Raw genomic sequence first — 19,454 nt, 5'->3', positions numbered from 1 at the left:
TTAGTTCTTCTTGCTCTGATTCTTTTGAGTTTCATGTCCTCTGGGAGGTGAAGGCTTGATAAAGGTACCTTGGGAAGAAGGCAGTCCTCCTCTGACTTTTATTTGGAGCTGGAAGGGGCCCCCCAACTCTTTCCAATGCTGTCTCTACAAGGACATTACCTTACACAGTGTGACTTCCTTTATTCTGAAAAAAGTGCATTTAAGTAATGGCATCCAGCAAATCCTTTCAGCTTAGCTCGAAGGACCAGAGTTAGCAGCAGAGCTTTCAAAATTCATGTGGTAAAACCAGGTTCAGGCCCTGGCACCTTAAGGTTAAGCCTAGGCAAAGCACTAAGCATTGAAAATTGGGATGCTATTCTTGCAGAAATCTGAGCACACTAATAACCACTCTGTTAGGATGACTTGCCCCACTCAGGTCAGTTGATTTCTGTTTGTTTTTCACCTGTGCATATGCTTTCAGAGTAAAGCCTAGAACTGTACTTTTATTTAGGACACTTATGCCAGTTTAATGAATACAATTCAATTACTTCCTTCTGGGTATAGGGAAGCTCTACGTTTCAATACTCTCACAAAGAGTAAAAATTGGAGCATGTTTTAAACAAGTTCACCAACATCATGCTGCTAACATGCACCTGAATAGCATGCATAATGCAGCTCTGCATTTACAGTGCTGTTACAGTGACTCCAAACAAAAAGTCATATTTCACAAGGAGAACCTATATGCATGTGCCACACACATAACACAGCATATAGTTGTTGCAGTTCAACAGCTTGAGCCATAAACTACTTATTTAGCATTGGTAATGTTCAAGATACTATTTTCATGACCATGTATCTCTTTCTTCCCAAAGCATACATTTAGGATGCCTACTGACAAGTTACTGCAAAATACCTTTCATTATTCACTGAATTCACCAATACAGGTTTCTGAAAAGCAGAATGCTTGCCACTGGAAAAATATGTTGGAATCACTCATTACCAGAGTTGACCTCTACAGGACAGCTGTCCTCAAGAGGACATTCATTCCTCTTTGCCATTGTGAGTGGAAACTTTTCATGAGCCATAAAGTAACAGTAGGTTATGAACAATTCCAGTATGTAATCTGTAATACATTCAGAACAAATATTGTTCAATCTCTGCAGCACAGGGGAGATTGCCTTTTATGTTGTATCTCTACTTAGATGTCCTCAGATATCAAATGTAGATCCACATGCATGGAGCCAAGTACCACATGCTGATTTCAGTATGGCCGGCAATATCTCTGAAAATATTTCTTAGACCAATACTTACTGTTTGTGACAGAGTACTCTCTTTAATTAGATCTATTCCAAAGCCAGATCCTAGGCAATTTGCAGGAAACAAATGCTCACCCATCATTTAACCAAGCTTCTGCCAACAACTACTATGAAACAGTTCACAAGCCAGACCTGCAGCTAAATCCAATAAGCTCTCTCCCTAGTCCTCCCTCATTTGCTGCCTGCAGGAGATCACTGCAAGACTTCGCAATTGTTTTGACAGGACATTTAGAACTTTGAACAAAATAGATATATGTTATGTATGTTAACAGCTTTTTCCTCCTAAAGATTTTCCCTTCACATTTGACCCGGCCAGTCATGAGACAATTAGTTTTGTCTTCTGACTGGGTCACAATTTCTGCAATCAAATGTTTCCATGACTGTGGAAAGCAGGAAATAACTTATTTTCCACCCAAACATTAAGTGCTCCTGCCTGAGCACTTACTGTTACTCATGCTGTACAACCAACTGCTGACTTCTCTTCTGACTTCATCAACATTAATTCTTTAAGTTCCTTTGCATACTTCACTTCTTCCTGTTTTAAAAAAAAATATATATCTATCTCACCACTGCATTGCCCAGCAGTGAAGAATGCCCTGGATAAAGCTTCCCAGCTGTCCACATCAGACACAGAACTGGAATTCTACAAGTTCTAACAGACTATGGAATCATGTATAGCATAACTGATAAAAATCCCCCCAAAAATAGGAAAATTAAAAACCTAACAAGCTGATGATTTATTTTTTACTTTTTCCACATCAGTATTACTATGAAAAACATTATTCATGACAAAATATGTCTCCTGAATTCAGATTGTGAGCAAAAGTGATTTATTACACAGAGCCGTCAGGGAGATGACAGAGATATGAAGTATATTGCATTGTCTCAGAAGCTAGGTTTAAAATGAGTTTTAGCTTGGGAGAATATATTAGACTGGTACCACAGAGAAAAAAGATTATACTCTGTGTTCCTTTCAATATATTGGCAATGTACTACAACACAGACAATTGACAGAATCACATATGAGGGTTGCCCTAAAAGTAATGTCTCCTATTTTATTATGTTGTCCCATGACACCAGAGGCAGATGCTGCTGGTACGGCAGTAGATGTTGAATATTCTCACCAACATCCCACTACATTTTGTTGCCATGAGACAGATTGTGTCTGACATGGAAACGTGCACAAAGCAAAGGGCCAGAACTGAATCCCCCCATGTAGAAAAAATGGCACCCACATTCAATTGATGCTTGCTTCATGTTTAAACAGACCAAACAGTGGATGTGAGCACAGTCAGGTGGTGAGTGGTATGTTTAAGCAGCAGCAACAGTGATGCAAAAAATAACCACATTTCAGGTGGCCATGCACAGCTGTCCCACAACAAAATGAAGAATGTCTTGATCAACTCATCCACGTGAATTGATGGATTACAACCAGGGAACCGCATGTGGAGCTGAATATCAGTTTCAATGCACTAGAAATGATGGTGGCAACATTGGAATATCACAAAGTTTGCACCAGGTGGGCCCAATAAATGCTCACACAGGAACAGAAACAACACTGTGTATATGTTTGTCAGAACCTACTGAACCAACGAGGCTGAAGGTGACAGTTTCCTGAATCATATCATTACTGTGATGAAACATGGTGTCACCACTATGAGCCAGAGTCAAAACAGCAGTCCATGGAGTGGCAACATGTAAACTCCCCATTGAAGAAAAAGTTCAAGACAGCCCCCAGGGGATAAGGTGATGTGCAGTGTCTTTTGGAATAGGAAAGCGATGATCCTCCTGAGTTTCCTGGAACCCTGACAAATTATCAACTGGTGATGATGATTAAGCTGAAGGTTTGAACTTTCAGGGTCAGGCCACAAAAGACAACAACCTTTCTCTTGCAACACAACAATATCAGGCCCCATACCAGTTTAAAGATGATGGAGAACACTGCCCATCTTGGCTGGACTGTCCTACCACAGCCACCTACAGTACAGTCTGGATTTGGTGCCTTCTGACTTCCGTCTGTTTGGGTCAATGAAAGATGAACTGCATGGGCAACACTTTCCTAGCAATGACATTGTCATAGGAGTTGTGAAACAGTGGGTCACCTCCACTGAATTTCAGGCTCTTGTTCGTTGCTGGCAAAGGTACGTAGGTGGTGACCATGTTGGAAAAAAAAAGAAGTGTTTTATAGCTGAGAGTTTGCTTTAGTGTTAAATTTTTCTTTGTATCTGTTGTAGTTTCCACAGAAAAAAATAGGAGACATTACTTTCAGAGTGACCCCTGTACAAAGTGGGTACATTTTCCCAAACTGTGTCCTGTTTTGCACCCATGAACATTTCCTCATTCTGCATTTCAAACACCTCTGACCACCTGTATTATAAAGGCCAACACCGTCTCCCTCCTGATTCAAATGAAATCTACCTTTCTTGTACATGCTCCCTTTAATTCAGGAATGTTCCTATTTCATCATGAGCCAGAATCTTTGCTCCTTTCACTACCCTTCTTACCAGGCATTAAAACTTTTTCTTGTCTCATTGTTCTCTAGATTGGTAACTTTGAAGGCCCTGATCTCCATCTCCATTCCTAATAACTTACATTTGGATGACAGTACTTTCCTCCTGCTGTTTCTTACTTCTATGGTACTCTAATAGAACGTGACTACTGGTTCCTCCCCAGCCTGTACAAACATCTCATGAGACCCACCACCTCTGCCTCCAGCAGGACTGCTGTCATCTAGGATCAGTTAATCAGTCACAGAAATAGGCAAGGGATTTCCAGCAGTAAGAAAACGAAAGGAAAGTTAGTGTAGACCAGAGTGAAGGGGCTAATGGAAGGGAGGAAGCGTCACAGATCACAGGAAGCACTTGGAGATGTATCTTGGACTAAAATAACTTGTTGGAAAAGTTGGAGTAAGAAGAAAAAGAGGAAACTATAAATAAACAAAACATCTTGGTGAGTACAAGGGATTTTCTGCTTCCATCGGTTAGGCCTAGAAGGAGACACAGGGATTCGTATCTCCACGTCTACTGTGGAGTCAAATTCCGCATCTTTTGCATACATTTTGAGTTATTAATTTAAACAGTAGTACACTGCAGAATCATTAATGACAGCAGCATAGTTTGTCCCCAGAGAGTTAGAAATGAATGAACAGAGAAACCTGGAGTCAGAAATGACAGATGAGAGAACTCCCCTCCCCTTGCCTCTGAAACCACAAGACTGACAAAACCACAGTCTCTGGCACCACCCGTCTGCTAATCCCTTAAGCAAAACCCCAAGTGCTCTAGGTCGCTGCAGCACGTTTAGATAGCTGTCATGATCCTGCTGAAAAGCAAACATATCATGAGGAAAAAAAAATAAAACCAGGTGTAATTCAGACTTCCATATACAACAAAAGAGCAAAACAAAATGAAAACCCGGAAGCATGATGATGGCTCACTCACAACTCATAGCAGAGATGGTTACGAGCAGCGGATGGGAAGCCAACGCATCAAACACAGCCTCAAAAGAAGAGCTCAAAAGAACTGTAAAACAGAGAGAAACCCAAAGAAAAACATGATAAAAAAAACAACAAAATGAGGAAAAAACAAATTAAAAAACAATTCAGTATTGCATCCATTTAGAAACCTGGGTGTCCTGTTTAGCTGCTGTCATCCCCCAGCATCCTTCCATGGCTGCTGCCTTCATGGTGTATGTGGTTCCAGTTAGACACAGAACTTTGAGTGTGGTTTAAGAGAGCTCTTTAAGTGGTGAGAGGCATCCCTCTAGAGAGTAACTTCTCCCCGATTATTCCCAATCATAAGTATAAAATACAAATTCAAGAGCAGAGATGCATACAGCCTAACCACAGGCTAGTCACATGGTCCTACTGTGATTTTCCTTCTTAAAATTATCTGATAACCTAAACCTCCATTTCTCCCACAACAAAACAAATTGACATAGTAACCAGCATGGAGGTTTGCCCTTAATACATTTCCTACCCTTCTCATCCAGTGCAAGTTCTAATATTAGCGTCTAATTTTCTATAAATGAAGAAACACCCCCTTTCCTGATTATGAGTCTCCACCCAAACTTTCTAGTTATTTCTACAATCACCACCTTTTTTTTTTTTCCCTCCCCTCACCAGTCTTCTTACTATCACTAGTTTGCCAATGTCACAGGTTGTAAAGCTGTCAACTTGAGGTAACTTCCCCTTCCCCAGGCTAGCTGCAGCACCCCATCTAGAATGCTAGCTCTCTGCAAGCTGCGGTGAGAAGCAGAACAGTGGCTTGTAAGAGGGCAGAATGAACACCAGTGTTGCTTTTAGGCCATGTGAGCAGACACTTTACCTTAAGGTCTGATTTGCATAGGATGAAAATGCAACAATCACTTCAATCTATTAGCAAGAGCTAATAGTATCTTAAAACACAACTCAGTTAAGCGAAGAAAAACCTCAGCTGAAAGTTGCATATTCCAACAGAAAACAACCAATCAAAAGCCATCAACCCAACAGAGTTTCTTCTTTGAGTCTTGTAGTATTATTACCAAACCAAAACAGATGAAGATGAGTTAGAAAGACAGCATTCTTTCATTCTTCATTCTTGGAGAACTTGAAGCATTCAGTGGATTTCAACATAAAAAAGAGCAAAGTGATCATTTTGTCTTTTCAAATAATGTGTCAACAGGCTAAGCACATAACTCCTGCACTAGAATTTATGCTGGGGATGAGGATGACAATGCCTTTCTCACATTAGAAAGTGGGGTAAGAGTGACCAATTTTTATTTATTTTTTAAATCAAAAGCTTACTTCAGCTATAATCTTATTTATCATTTGATTCTTGAACAAGACAATTTTGGCCTCAAAACATTTAATTGCTGCACTCATCTCTTACGCAGGAGAGTTGAGTTCAAATCCCCCCCACCTCCATACAGACATGAGAACCATACTTCCCTCCTTCCAGAGTACACTCGTACCCCTAGGCTTCAGGATGGTTAAGATGCAAGAGTAACAACATCTATGTTGGAAAGGATCCATTTTGCACAGAATAATTTAATATTTTATCATAGAGAGAGTAAGTGTGTGACAGACACACTTTTACCTGGCAGCAAAGGCACTTACCTGATGTACAGAAGATTTGACCTGAAAATCCAACTCAACATTCACTTGCCTGTGTTCCCTGACCACTGAACACAGTAATAGCTTTCCTTTCCTCTTTCTGTAGACCAGTGGGAAGAATGGTCAGAACTTCAGGTGGGACAGCACCAATCAGAAGGAATGACACATTCAGAGGTACCACAACTTCCCTGCAGCTTGGCAGTACAGGTACTTGGAAATGGAAAATGGGATCACAGCTCCCTTCAGGCATACATGGGATTTAAGCCTGAGTTGTGTTTCCTTCCCCCCAGCCCTCTAACACAAGAGCTCTAAAGACCTGCTACATGAGGAAAAAAAAATCATCAGCAACCTGATACAGGTGATCTGAGGTCACGCTTCCTACACCAGGGCTTCCAGGTGAGGAGAGCAAAGAAACAGCAAGTTATAACAGACAAAGTACAAGATTATCTGGATGCTAATCCACTCGCAAAGCTATCAGCTAGTCTGCTTTTGGTACATTTAAACCACACTGATTTTCGGTAGTTGTAACGATTTAAAACAACACAGTCTCCCTTCTGAATTCCAAGTTCGGTACTCCAACAACAAGAGTAACAAGAACCTTTACATAATTACCTGAAACGTTCTTTAGTTCTAATGTTCAATAACGCTCTATAACTAACCCATTCCCACAGAAATTGCACTTTTATAATACATTAAATGTGCAATATTTTTAGACATAGGTCCACTTTTCTCCTTCCTCCCATCTCTATATGAATTAATGTGACAGGGCTGGGCTGCCATCCTTTTCTGCCATTATCTTTTTTACAACACAAAGTTGAAGACGAATTTTCTCCCTTCCTAGGCTAATGCAGTGCTCTGAGTACTACAGCTCCAGAAATCTGTTTTATTCTACTGCAAAAATGCTAATCTTACATGTTTCAAGAAAAATTAAGTATGAAATCTACTGGGCTTTTATGTTTGAATATTTGGGGTCTTCGGATGTAGGAGGTAATCTCTTTTGTGTTATAAAATAACTCATTTTCTACAAGGGAGGAAAACTACTCATTAGAAAAAAGTACCATACTCTCATCTTCTAAAACCTTTTTCACTGCAGTGAAGTTTATTTTTAACACGGCACAGATATTTGGAAATATTCTTAATTAGTGGACACATTTCTGCAGCCTTCATCGTGCTCATATAAACAGGCTCTGCGTTGTCCTGCCTACCATCTCTTCGCTCTGCCCACTGAATCACAGAGCCACCCTCACAAACACAGTATTTTCAGCAAGGCACTGCAAACTGCTGCAGTGCAGTCTCAGCCATGAGGAGAAAGATCTAATCAATGGGCTGCAGCTGACTAAGCTAAAAAAAATCTGCTTGCTGAGCATAACAATCCAGTGTCAGATCCTGCAAACAGGAGAGAGACTCCTAGAGAAAAACAACACAGCATCTCCTCTCCTGTATTTTCAAATAAATAATGAAGATCAAGTTGCTAAAACCTCCATCACTTTCAATTAATGTTTGTGGCACCACAGGTTATATGTTTCTGAAGGCAGGGTGTCACACACAGAGGAAATGTATAATACTGCCCATACAGCACTTAGTGACAAACCAAATAGACCTGAACAAAGACCAGCAATGACCAAGAAGTTATTGTCCATAAATCAACCTACATTAGCACAAAAGTCCCTCGTGACTCTGCACACCTTTGTTATACAAGCATATGGCATCACATCATCTGCATAACAGCATTCATAACCCTCCAGGTTAATACTCAGTCCTATTTCTCTATATCAAATACATTCTGCTATAAAAGTGAAGATTTTTTTTTCCTTGTACACTTTTGGCAGAAGCATAAGGAAAAGCAACCTTTCAGTCCATTCTCTAGCTGCTTAGCTTGGTTGTCTTAAGCTATACATCAGCAGTAAGTGCTCACAGTTCACTGTTGCATGGCAAAGGTCAGTTGTACAAGTGGGACACTGCAGTAAATAAGACTGCTCTTGTGTCTGTCTCAACCATGGCAGAGGGCTGCACTTAGAGGAAACAATGGTTAGACTCATACAAAAGGTCTCAGTATCCTGTAATGTCAAATTTGTTATGGATACTCTTAGGATTCATCCCAAAATGCACATTTTCATGGGAGAGTGCAAAAAAAAAAGTCAAAGGAAAAACTGGATTTGTTTCTCCAAAGAATACCCTCTGTATCTGAAAACAAATATTAACTGGAGCTGACATAACAGATTCCCTCCATAAACCGTCTCTTCTTAAGCAGACTTCCAAGACTTTCATGACTGAGAAACAAACAGGTTAAACTACTGCCAAACCATTGGCAATGTCAAACCATTCCATCCCACCTGGTTAGGAACCTTCACGCTGGTAACACAAGTCCACAGACCCTGTGGAAAAACGAGCTAATGGGGGAGGCTGAAGAGTATGAGATTGAAAAGCAAGGGCAGTGGTCTTGAATGAGGTAAAGGCATTGCTTTAAATACTAAGGGAAGAATAAAGTACTTTGTATGTATCAGCATTCTAGACTGAGTTCTGACTGGCCCAAGATGACACTGTTCTCAGTTACTTACATTTCCCAGTTTTCCTTTCCAAGTAGGCAAAAATGAGGTGTGGAGGTTTGGCAGGAATACTGTCAGTATGGAATGCAGCATTTTTTGCTGTTGTTGTTTCTTTCCTTTATCTCAATTTTTCAAATGTTTAAATGTTTTTTAAATATTAAGATTTTAATCAGTTTTTGCCACCTTCCATACAGAGAGAATGGCTGTTAGCTGACTTGCTTATTGTTCCAGCTGCATCTTCTCAAGCAGATTTGTCAGCTGTCTCTCTTTTCCCTCATTCTTCCATCCTCACAATCATTTGAAAACAAAACCCTCCAGATTTCATTTTATTTTTTGTACTGGCAGTCTGTCCTGCTTATCATAATAGCCGGAGTCCATCCTGCTAACCAGGCTGATGACTGTGATACAGATGTCAGAAAAGCTGATGGCAGCCAAAGTAACAGCCTCCAGACAGGCCCTAAGAAGTTCTCAGCACACAGCAGATAACAAATGGCTGATGCACATCTGCTCTACCTGTCCAAAGCAGTAACCATCAAGCAATGACTTCTACAACCCTTAGAGAAATATTAAGCAATGTGGCTGCTGAGAATATCTGAATTCCTCTAATTGCTAACAGGGAAAAAAAAAATGTTGCTGATGCTTCCTTACACACCTCCTGACTCCAACTTTTTGTTGTCTATAATATAATGCAAGTTCCTATAGACTTTGTACTGTAGATTTTGCAAGATCTGGCAAGAGACAACTAATAGAGGTGCAAGACTATTCCCATGAAAGCAAATCCGTGCAATGAGTGGAGATTGTGCTAAAATTATTATTCCACATAAGGTATTAGAGGGTCTAGAAAGCTAGAGGATGGAGGAACTAATACACATTGAAGATCATGGAGAGCACAAATGATTCTACCTCAAAGTTTCAACTAATGTCCCAAAAATCAGAACCAGACATTTTTAGCAACAGCCCATCTCATTTGCCTACTGTGGGGCTCCTTGCCTTTGATATTAAAAAAATAAGTCAGTGTTTGGCAAGCAGTGAATTGCACATACAAAATTAAAAAAAACACAGAACAAAACAGTGCCAGTGCAACTTTCCAGTGGATTTTGCTCCTTGGAATTGCTGGCTTTTCTCTTCCTCAAAGTCAAATGTGTTTTTAAAATAGGAAACTCACCAAAAATAGTAAGGTCAAAGATATAAAAACAAAACAACAAAAAACCAAAACAACAACAAAATCAAAGCCACAATGTCCTAACGGCCAAGTCCATCATTTGTATTACTAGCAGGTCATTCAGAGTCTTTCTGAATGGCTGACAAGCAAGACAAGCAAGACTGATGTTATGAATTTCAGAGGATGTAAAAACAGCAAACAATTTTTACGGTATTATCCAGAAAATATGGTAATTCTTGAAACTTTGGGAAACAGCATGAGATCTACCTGAGCAGGAAAAACAAACAAACAAAGATCTTGAAGGTGTCCAGGGATGAGGCATCCACCACCTCTCTGGACAATGTGTGTCAGTGCCTCAACCACCTTTATTGGTGGTTGTCAATTGGTGTAAAAAAAAAAAACAAACAAAACTTCTTTATGTCCAATCTAAATCTCTCCTCTTTTAGTTTGGAATCATTTCTCCTTGTCCTGTCACAGCAGACCTTGCTGAAGAGTCTGTCCCCTTCCTCCTTAAAGCCCCTCCTTAGATACTAAAAGGCTATTCTCAGGTCTCCCCAGAGCCCTCTCTTCTCCAGGCTGTACAGCCCCAGCTCTCTCAGCCTGTCCTCCTAGGAGAGATGCTCCATCCCTTGGATCATTTTTGTGGGACTTCACTGGACATGCTCCAGCACGTCTCTCCTGTACTGAGGACTCTGCATCTGGATGCAGTACTCCAGGTGAGGTTTCAGCAGCACAGAGCAGAGGGACAGAATCACCTCCCTCAACCTGCTGGCCATGTTTCTTTTGAAGCAGGCTGGGATATGGTTGGCCTTCTGGGCTGCAAGGGCACATTGCTGGCTCACATCCAGCTTGCTATACATCACTATTCCCAAGTCACCCTCCAGCTTGTACTGATAGCAAGACCTTGCATCTAGATTTGCTGAACCTCATGAAGTTCACCAGGGCCAACTGCTGGAACCTGTCTAGGTTTCTCTGAATGGCATCCCATCCCTCAGCCTCATCAGCTACACCACACAGAATGGTGCCATCTTCAAACTTGCTAAATGTGCACTCAATCTCACTGTTGAAAGCATTGATAAAGATGTTAAATAGCACTGGTCCCAGTACTGACCCCTGATGGATGCCGCAAGTTACTGATCTCCATCCAGACACTGAGCCACTGACCACCACTCTCTGGGTACGATCTCTGTCTTTCCTTTCTTCATACTCCCCAGCCATATCCTGCATTACAGAGTCTCTGAATTTAACTCTCACACTGTTAGCAGTTTCCAGAACAACTAATACTTTGCACATGGAAAAGATAAGGAGACCAAAAGGTATCAGCCTATGATGATAAACAGGGAGATTGTCTGAACTCTCCAAGCTTGCACTGTGTTCCAAAATAAACCTAGGAATGCTCTGACTGCTACTTGTTGGGGTAACTCAACCATCTGAAGCTTACTGCACACTTGAGTGAGCCCAGATATTATGGTGCTTTTAAAAGGATTGAAAGTAACAAGCACACTAGGTAGTGCAAGCTATGTTTTCTGCTGTTACCTCCTCTTCAGTCAGGCACGGTGAAATACTGCTGCTCAGAAATCTGGACAAGGGGCGATAGACACCAGAGCCAGAAAAGTGTACCATCAGCATTACAGTCTATAGGAAGCTCAGCCTCAAAGATCACACCAGCCTGTAAATTCTCTTTTCTTTTTTCTCCATAAAAAGCTTTATGAATCCACCAACCTGGTTCCCTATATCACATCGCTAGAGACCTAAAGCAGGCCAGACCCCTGATGCTACAGAAGTTACATAGCCAACATTGGGCTCACACACTTTGCTTGGTCAGTAAGTATTCTTAGCCAGTGGAATACACACTTAACCTGAAGGAAAAATAAATAAATAAAAGCCATGCATTTTGTGAGACAATAGCAAACATCCCTTCTTTAACTGATAACTCATTCGAAGTTGCATGCTGCTTCTCACCTTGTAGGAAATGAAGTCCAGTATGTTCAGTATAACAATCAAGTATAACAGCAACAAAACCAACTGATTAACAATAGCTTTTCCTTGCCTAAACAATAGCAGAACTGGAAAAAATTGCTTGAGATGTACTTACTGGCCTGACTTCACCAGTGGTGTTGGTATATTGACGGGCCAGGCCGAAGTCTAACATGTAGCATTTCCTGTACGTTGAAGGTAACCGGCCCATGGCAAAATTGGACTAGACAAAAAGAAAGTTTAAAAAACAAAATCACTTTGGTAACAGCAGCTTGCCTAAGAGTAGCCATTTGTTGACAAAACTTTGTCATATAGCCCCAAACGCTTTAGATGAAACCGTTAGAGAGGAATTTTAAAATACGTCTCACGATACATATTAGATATGACTGGAGAACCACTGCCATTTAGTAAGCTCACTTGGCAGCTAAGTGACTATGGAATCTCAAAATAACTAAAAATCCCATTAGCTTAGCAAAATTACAGCTGCTGTGAAAAAGAGCTAGATTTAGCACCTATAGCTCTGCAGTGAGAGCTCTATCACTTGCATAACAGGCTAGAGCTATCGTAGACAAACGCTTAGCTTGTCTTCATAGTTCAGCTGCTAGTGTGCATTCTCCTGCTCCAGTGACAAAACTCCATCCACCTTATCACATATTTAAATTCATCTGAACATTCAGACATCTAAGAAACGCTAGGTCTAGTTATTAGTAAACAAATAGACAACAGGAAAGTTAAGCAGTTACTCTCATCATAAAGTGACATCTTTAACCACAATTAGAAGCTGCTGAAAGATTTCTGGTCAGTCACTAGCAACTAGACAGCTAATTTTTCAGATGATTCAGATCAGTCAAAACCAGCTGATTTTCAAAGCAGCAAATTGAACAAGAAAGATTGTCACATAAACGATATACCAAAAAGTGTTCTGGTCAAGTGTTTATGTGATCAAAGAGAAAGACTGGCTCGGAATTATCATGCCTCTCCTAGACACCTAGATGACCAACACTACAGCTGCATTTACAAAGATTATAAGGATTATTTAGTCAATGAAATTACTTTTATTTGAATTATGGGTCACAGTACAAGATATCCTTTCTGAATTTCTTTTATAGTAGTAATTGGTTGGACTCCAAGATGATTGCTCAACATTACATTGCTTCCTTGGGTGATCTTGACTGGAGAAAGTATGATCGACAGCTACTAATCCACCATGGATTGGCCTCTGCCAATAAAAACTAGTTTGCTATGCACTTAAAATATAATTGCCATTTGGAACTTATGGAAAATAGACTGTGTGTTGGATAGTGGTAGTGTGCAAGGAGATCTAAATGCATCCGAAATATGTCCATGTTCAGCCCATTAGGCTGCCTTTATCAACTCAAGCATAACAGACAGACATATCAGCAAAAGGCAAATTTTCAAAATAACATACAGGTTTGATGTCACGATGCAGGAATCCCACAGAGTGAATGGCTTCTATTGACTCCAGAATCTGTTTGCCTAATCGTAGTGTTGTGCTCAGTGTAAAGGTCCCTCGAGGTTGACTTCTTCTGAGATCTGCAAGATTTCGGCCCTGAAATAATCAATACAACATTTAATGTTTAAACTATCACAATAAAACATAGCATTGCACAGCTGCAAGGTCTAACATGCGTCCCCAAAAAGCAGAAATGCTAACCAGACAAATGCTCACCTCATGCCTCCGTTATTTTTTCAATGTGGTCTTCAAATACTTTGTTTTAACTTAAGTGATGTATTTGCTGACAAGAAGATATCAAATCAGTATCTGGAAAGTCAGCTGATCTGTTATGTCAGAAATACAGGGTAGGGACAGCACTGCCTCAGACTGTATAAGCCCAGCATCTCCTTACTGTTAAGAGCAGGCTACATGGAAGCTGAATTAAGAACAATCTTGGACTTTTTTTCTGACTCAGATAAAGATGAAAGCAGTACAAGTATGATAAACAGGTCACGAAGCTATCTGTAACAACTTGGAGAAGTGGTTTCATCACAAATTCCCCAGCACTAACTGGCTGGCTCAAGTTCAAGTCAGCACTGTCATGGCAATGCCGCAATGGGAAGAGCTGTCTATCAAAAATAATTGTGCTGCAAACCAGGAAGGGATCCACTGACTAAAAAGATACTTGTACATTACATGATTTTCATTTGAACCTTCAATTAATTAAACTTCTGGAAAAAATCTACTAGCACAGCATGAAAATAAAGGCAATTTAGAAAAAAATGGGGCAGTCTAACTACCAGAATAATGTGTACTTTGATCCCTGTCATATCAGTTTTGCTTATACTTCTGATTTACAAAGAAAGAGAAGGTTTTAAAATGAGTATCTTCTGTGACAGAGTACCCCTGTAATCCACAGAGCTAATGCAGATATCAACAACTCAAAGCCACTGGAAATAGAAGTCTGCAATTTTGGAAAGCATGTATCAAGAATAAGTTATATGAACACACTCAATATCACTGTACTATAGAGCCAGTTGATTCCATTTCTGCAAAGACATACATGCTTATGCCATAAGTCCAGATGTATTCTAACCAAACACACAACAGAACATAAGTAACAGATAACAAACATCTGATGAGAAAGCTCTCCAAACCATTGAAATGACATCTATTCATCCACCCATCCCCAATTCCCAAGTAAATAAGCTCAAGAGACATGAAGTAGTCAACTGCAACCGGCTCTTCATCTTAAGAAGAGTCTTTCAAGTGGGTTTAATTCACCTTGCTTCCAAGTGTCCAGTACCATGACCAGCCACTCTTGACACAGAGCAGCTAATATACATACAGCCAAGCAACTGGTCCAGGTGTGCTCCTTAGTGTGAATGACAAAAATCACTACAGTAGTAGCCTAGCCTTTTTTTTTTTTCCTGTTTTATAATTTGTCATAGTTCGTTAGGGGCAGCACAGATTTGTCATCATTATCCTGAAAGGTCTAGGTTTCTGAACTGACATCAGGTCTTTCTTTTCCCTGTCAAGTTACTTAGACACTAACTAAAAATAACCTTCCAGGTTATGCAGTGGCTTATTTTGTGTTACTAATTCACCTTTCTCATTTCAGCATGCACCATCACCCAAATAATACATAAAGAAACACAACAGGGGCTGTAGGCTCTTCAGGGGACAGGTGGGCTTTATGGTATAACCATACAGTGCTTTGTATAGCAAAACCACCATATTTGGGCTAGGAAGATCTGCATATGCTTACTTAGTAAATTTTCCTCTACAAACCATGGAGGAATACCCTCAGCTCCTGCTTTTATCACAGCTTCTTTAGACAGACCCATATGAGCTGTAGCTGGGTACCTCCAAAAGAAGTAACTGGGTGTCTAGCAGCATGGTGAGCATGTGCTAACTATCCAAATATTTACCACACAGGTTGACTCAGTATGAATGTTGCTCAAACAGGAGAAAATACTTCCAGAGCAGAAGCCAAGCTACTGCTGAGGTTGGTAGAAATGGAAGAGAGATCATTCTTTCAGTGAGAAGATTGAGCTACTGGTATGAGACCAATGGCTCTCACCACACTTGAGCTCCAGTATGAAACATACTTTGATTTTTCTATCACAGCTCAGCAGGAGATATTTCAAACAGCTGCCACTGTTGCAAGATTCTGTAGGTAGCTCCAGCAAACATTCAGAATTGAGTGCTTTCCTCGGAAAATTGTCACAAAGCCATATTAGATAGAGAAGTGGACCTATGAAATATCTTAGCACATCTTGACAACTGGAGATCTCCAAAGGGATATCACAGCAACACCACCCCTTCACACTGTCTCTCGCCCCATGTGCTTTCTACCAGCGCTTGGCTTTATCCTCTCACTGTAAATCCTTCCCTGTGATGCCACCTCTGTGGGACAGAATAAGGAGAGGAAGCTCAGAACTCACCTGAAGTTGCATGACCACATAATTAAATTTTTCATTTCTTCCACAGCCAATAAATCTGCAAACATGATCCTTCCCTGCAAAGAAACAGAAACACATAGAGTAGACCATGAGACAACAACCACATGATCAGTTTTAGGCAAATGGTTTCTAGTAACCTGAAGTGGCATCAGGCAGGGAGTTCAGCAGAACAGATTAATTTTGTTTCTACTTCCCAGTTCCATATCTCAAGGAAGTACTGACACTGCACAAGTAAACTGCAACAAGTGGAAACCAGTGCCGTGGATCCCTGAATCCTCAAATTGATGCTGCAGGGCACAACTGGGAGTGTGCCTAACTGCAGTTCACGCCAACATCACACGCATGTAACACCACAGCCTCTGAACTAAAACGTAAGTAGCGCATACAACTGAGTGGTTTCACAGGTTCACTGGCAGTGCTTAAGCTTGTTACTCCAACTTCATTCAGTAAATACTGATTTACACACAACCGCTACTATACTTGCCCTATTAGATTGCTTCCCATGAAACAGATAAACTAATGCTACTTCAGTGCATAAACAAACCCTAATTTTAGCTGTCAGAAACACTGGAAAAAGAAAAATGCATGTGAAAAACTATTAAAACATGAAAGTTGTTAAAGGCAATTTTATAATAAAAGAAGGGAAGAAATACATGTCATGTTCTGATATACAGTTAAAATATAAATCTCTCTACTCAGGCAAAATGGAAACAAACCAGCCACCACACAATACTCTGTCAGACCTCTGAAGTTGTTCGCTGCGGCACAGAAGTGCTGTTGCAGCATTTACTTTTTAATCAAGTGGCACCAGAAAGGACCCATATTCAAAAAACAACACCATGTGTTCCAGAGAGAGTGGAAGTTGTGGTTCCAGATCATGTCCCGTAATGGATTTGAGATGACATGCTTTCTGTATTAGCAGAAGGGAAGTATGATCATATAATGGCTTGGGTTTGAAGAGATATAAAGCCCACCCAGCTCCAAACCTGTGCCATGAGCTGGGCTGCCACCCACCAGCTCAGGCTGCCCAGGGCCCCACCCAACCTGGCCTGGAGCACTTCTAGGGATGGGGCACCACAGCTTCTCCAGGCAGCTGAGTCAGGGCCTCACCATCCTCTAAATAAAATTCTCCTCACATCTAATCTAGATCTCTCTTCTTCTAGGTTAGAGCCATTGCCCCTTGTCCTGTGAGTAGAAAAAGACCATGTGAAAAGTCAGTCCCCCTCTTGCTTATAAAGCTCCCCTCAAATACTGGAAGGATGCAATGAAGTCTCACCTTCTCTTTTCCAGGCTGACCAAGCCCAGCTCCCTCAGCCTGTCTTCGCAGGAGAGGTGCTCCAGCCCTCTAAGCATCTTTGTGGCTTCCTCTGGACCAGCATCCACAGAGTTCCACATCTTTCTTGTGCTGGAGGCCACAGACCTGGATGCAGGACTCCAGATGGGGCCTCATGAGAGCAGAGCAGAGGGGGACAATTCCCTCCCTTCTCCTTGCTGCCATCCCTCTTTTAATGCAGCCCACAATACTGTTGGCCTTTTGGGCTGCAAGCACACACTGTTAGCTTATGTCCAGTTTTTCATCCACCAGAACCACAAGTTCTCTTCTGCAGGACTGCTCTCGATGAGTTCTTCATATCTGGGATTGCACTGACCCAAGCGCAGGACAATGCACCTGGCCTTTTTTAATTGCGTTAGGTTCAGGTGGGCAATGTATATGTAATGATGTATATATACACTTTTAAAAGCTGACTACTAATAAACAGAATTAAGGATGATGCACAATACAGTGATGAGCACTCCCAGCACAGGCTCCCACTCACCCCAGCACTGACTCTCCAGCCCAGACTGGCATGGATCAGCCTCATACATTTACAAACTTCAAGTCACACTTTGCTTTGGTTTGCCTTTCAGAGCACAAGAAGATGGATATTGAGGCAAGAATCAAAACAGTGACCATTTTGCTGGCATTGAGAGCTACTGTGTGGTAAAAAGGGTAAATGACTACAATTTTTACTTATTTTTATTGTTTTAAATGATTGTGTAGCACTTCCAGCAAGTGCACTAGGTACCTTTTATTGCTCTAAAACTACAGACGAGGACATTAAAAAACAATCCTCTAACATTGAGAACTTAACCACTCAAATCAGTCATTTCAGAGGAACAGAATGCTACTGTTTGATAGACTTGACTGTGACTTAAGATACATCTCTGCTGTTTGTCTGCTTCAGATTTCAGCTATATTCCTGACCATCTCTCTTTCTTACAAATCAGTTTGCTTCATAATATCATTATTCTCTGGATCACAAAATTCTACAGAATACATATTTGCATTTGTAATCGTTTATCGTTGAGAACTATATGCACCTCTATGCTGATAACACATTTCTGTGCCAATTCCTCCATGAAACAAAAGGAACATCAGAGCATAGAGAAAGCAGGCCACATTTAGAGGCAGCATGTATACAGCCAGCTGGTCACATAGATGGGATAAATGCTTACAGCATAAACTCCTTTGGGTTTCGGATGCCTTTACTCATTTTCCAGCTGGAGAAGACACTAGGATACAACTGTTTGCTCTCTCAGAGGAGTCCATGCCATGCTGAAGTAGCAGATGGAAGATGAGAGTCAGCTATGACTTCGGGATTGCTGCAGATCAGTCCTACAGCTGATCAAAATTATGCAGCACACAAAATCAATCATGTTAAAACCCTACTGAGCACTCAAGATGATGGAGCTGTTATATTTTCCTTTAAGGCAAAAGGAAATAGCCTTCTTCCTTCACACATGCCCTCCACAAGCATGAAGATCATAGCACAGAGAACAGCAAAGCATACTTTAACTCAGAAAAGAAAAAAAAGTATAAGCTACATTTAGCACAAGTATCCTTGCACCCATTTTACTGCACTAACTGCCAGATAGAAGCATGCATTCATTTCCTCTAAGCACTTAGTTAATGAAGTGCTTTAATGTTCACTCATAAAGAAATTTTTTTTCTGCTATTGCTTTTAACTTAAAGTGAGCATACACATACTCTTATACACCATGGGGTAAGAAATACAGATATTTCAGACATTGAAATGGCCTTCATCATCACCATTCCTGTTCTGAAGGAACTCAAATTATACTCAATAACCATGTCCTAATGTATAAAAACAATGCCAAGAGGAAAGCCCTTCTACCATAGTGTGTGTATATATGTATATATATATATATATCTCACAGTGTAGATGTACAATTAAAATAAGAAACATGTTAATATTTAAACTTTTCAATTTCATGGTAAACATTCATTACACAGCACTTAAGCATCAAATGATCATCTTTTTTTGAGCATATTCCTGGAAAAATATGAGTTTCAAGATCCTAGAAACCGATATTATAATCTACTCATTTAAATATTTAAATATTCTTAGTGTGCTTTCAAAGACAGCAATTAATCTAATCGAATAAATAGTAAGAAAAAAAAG

At 40.5% G+C, this 19,454-nt stretch overlaps 1 protein-coding gene across 11 annotated transcripts in view; it reads right to left on the bottom strand.

The window, feature by feature from the left end:
• TTBK1 (tau tubulin kinase 1) overlaps window positions 1-19,454 on the bottom strand; it is a 101,237-nt gene that overhangs the window by 49,041 nt on the left and 32,742 nt on the right. For 10 of the 11 annotated variants that reach the window (XM_025148590.3, XM_040696929.2, XM_040696928.2 and 7 more), the window contains 3 exons: window positions 15,973-16,046; window positions 13,499-13,639; window positions 12,188-12,292 (listed from right to left, as the gene is read on the bottom strand). In XM_025148590.3, the coding sequence (XP_025004358.2) occupies window positions 12,188-12,292; window positions 13,499-13,639; window positions 15,973-16,046 (320 nt within the window). Of the gene's footprint in view, window positions 1-4,732; window positions 4,814-12,187; window positions 12,293-13,498; window positions 13,640-15,972; window positions 16,047-19,454 lie in introns of those variants that run through there. The other variant, XM_025148591.3, reaches the window with a different exon arrangement.

Source organism: Gallus gallus, chromosome 3 (genome assembly GCF_016699485.2).
Source record: "Gallus gallus isolate bGalGal1 chromosome 3, bGalGal1.mat.broiler.GRCg7b, whole genome shotgun sequence".
Classification (NCBI taxonomy): Eukaryota; Metazoa; Chordata; class Aves; order Galliformes; family Phasianidae; genus Gallus; species Gallus gallus.
This window is presented reverse-complemented; position numbering and strand designations above follow the sequence as displayed.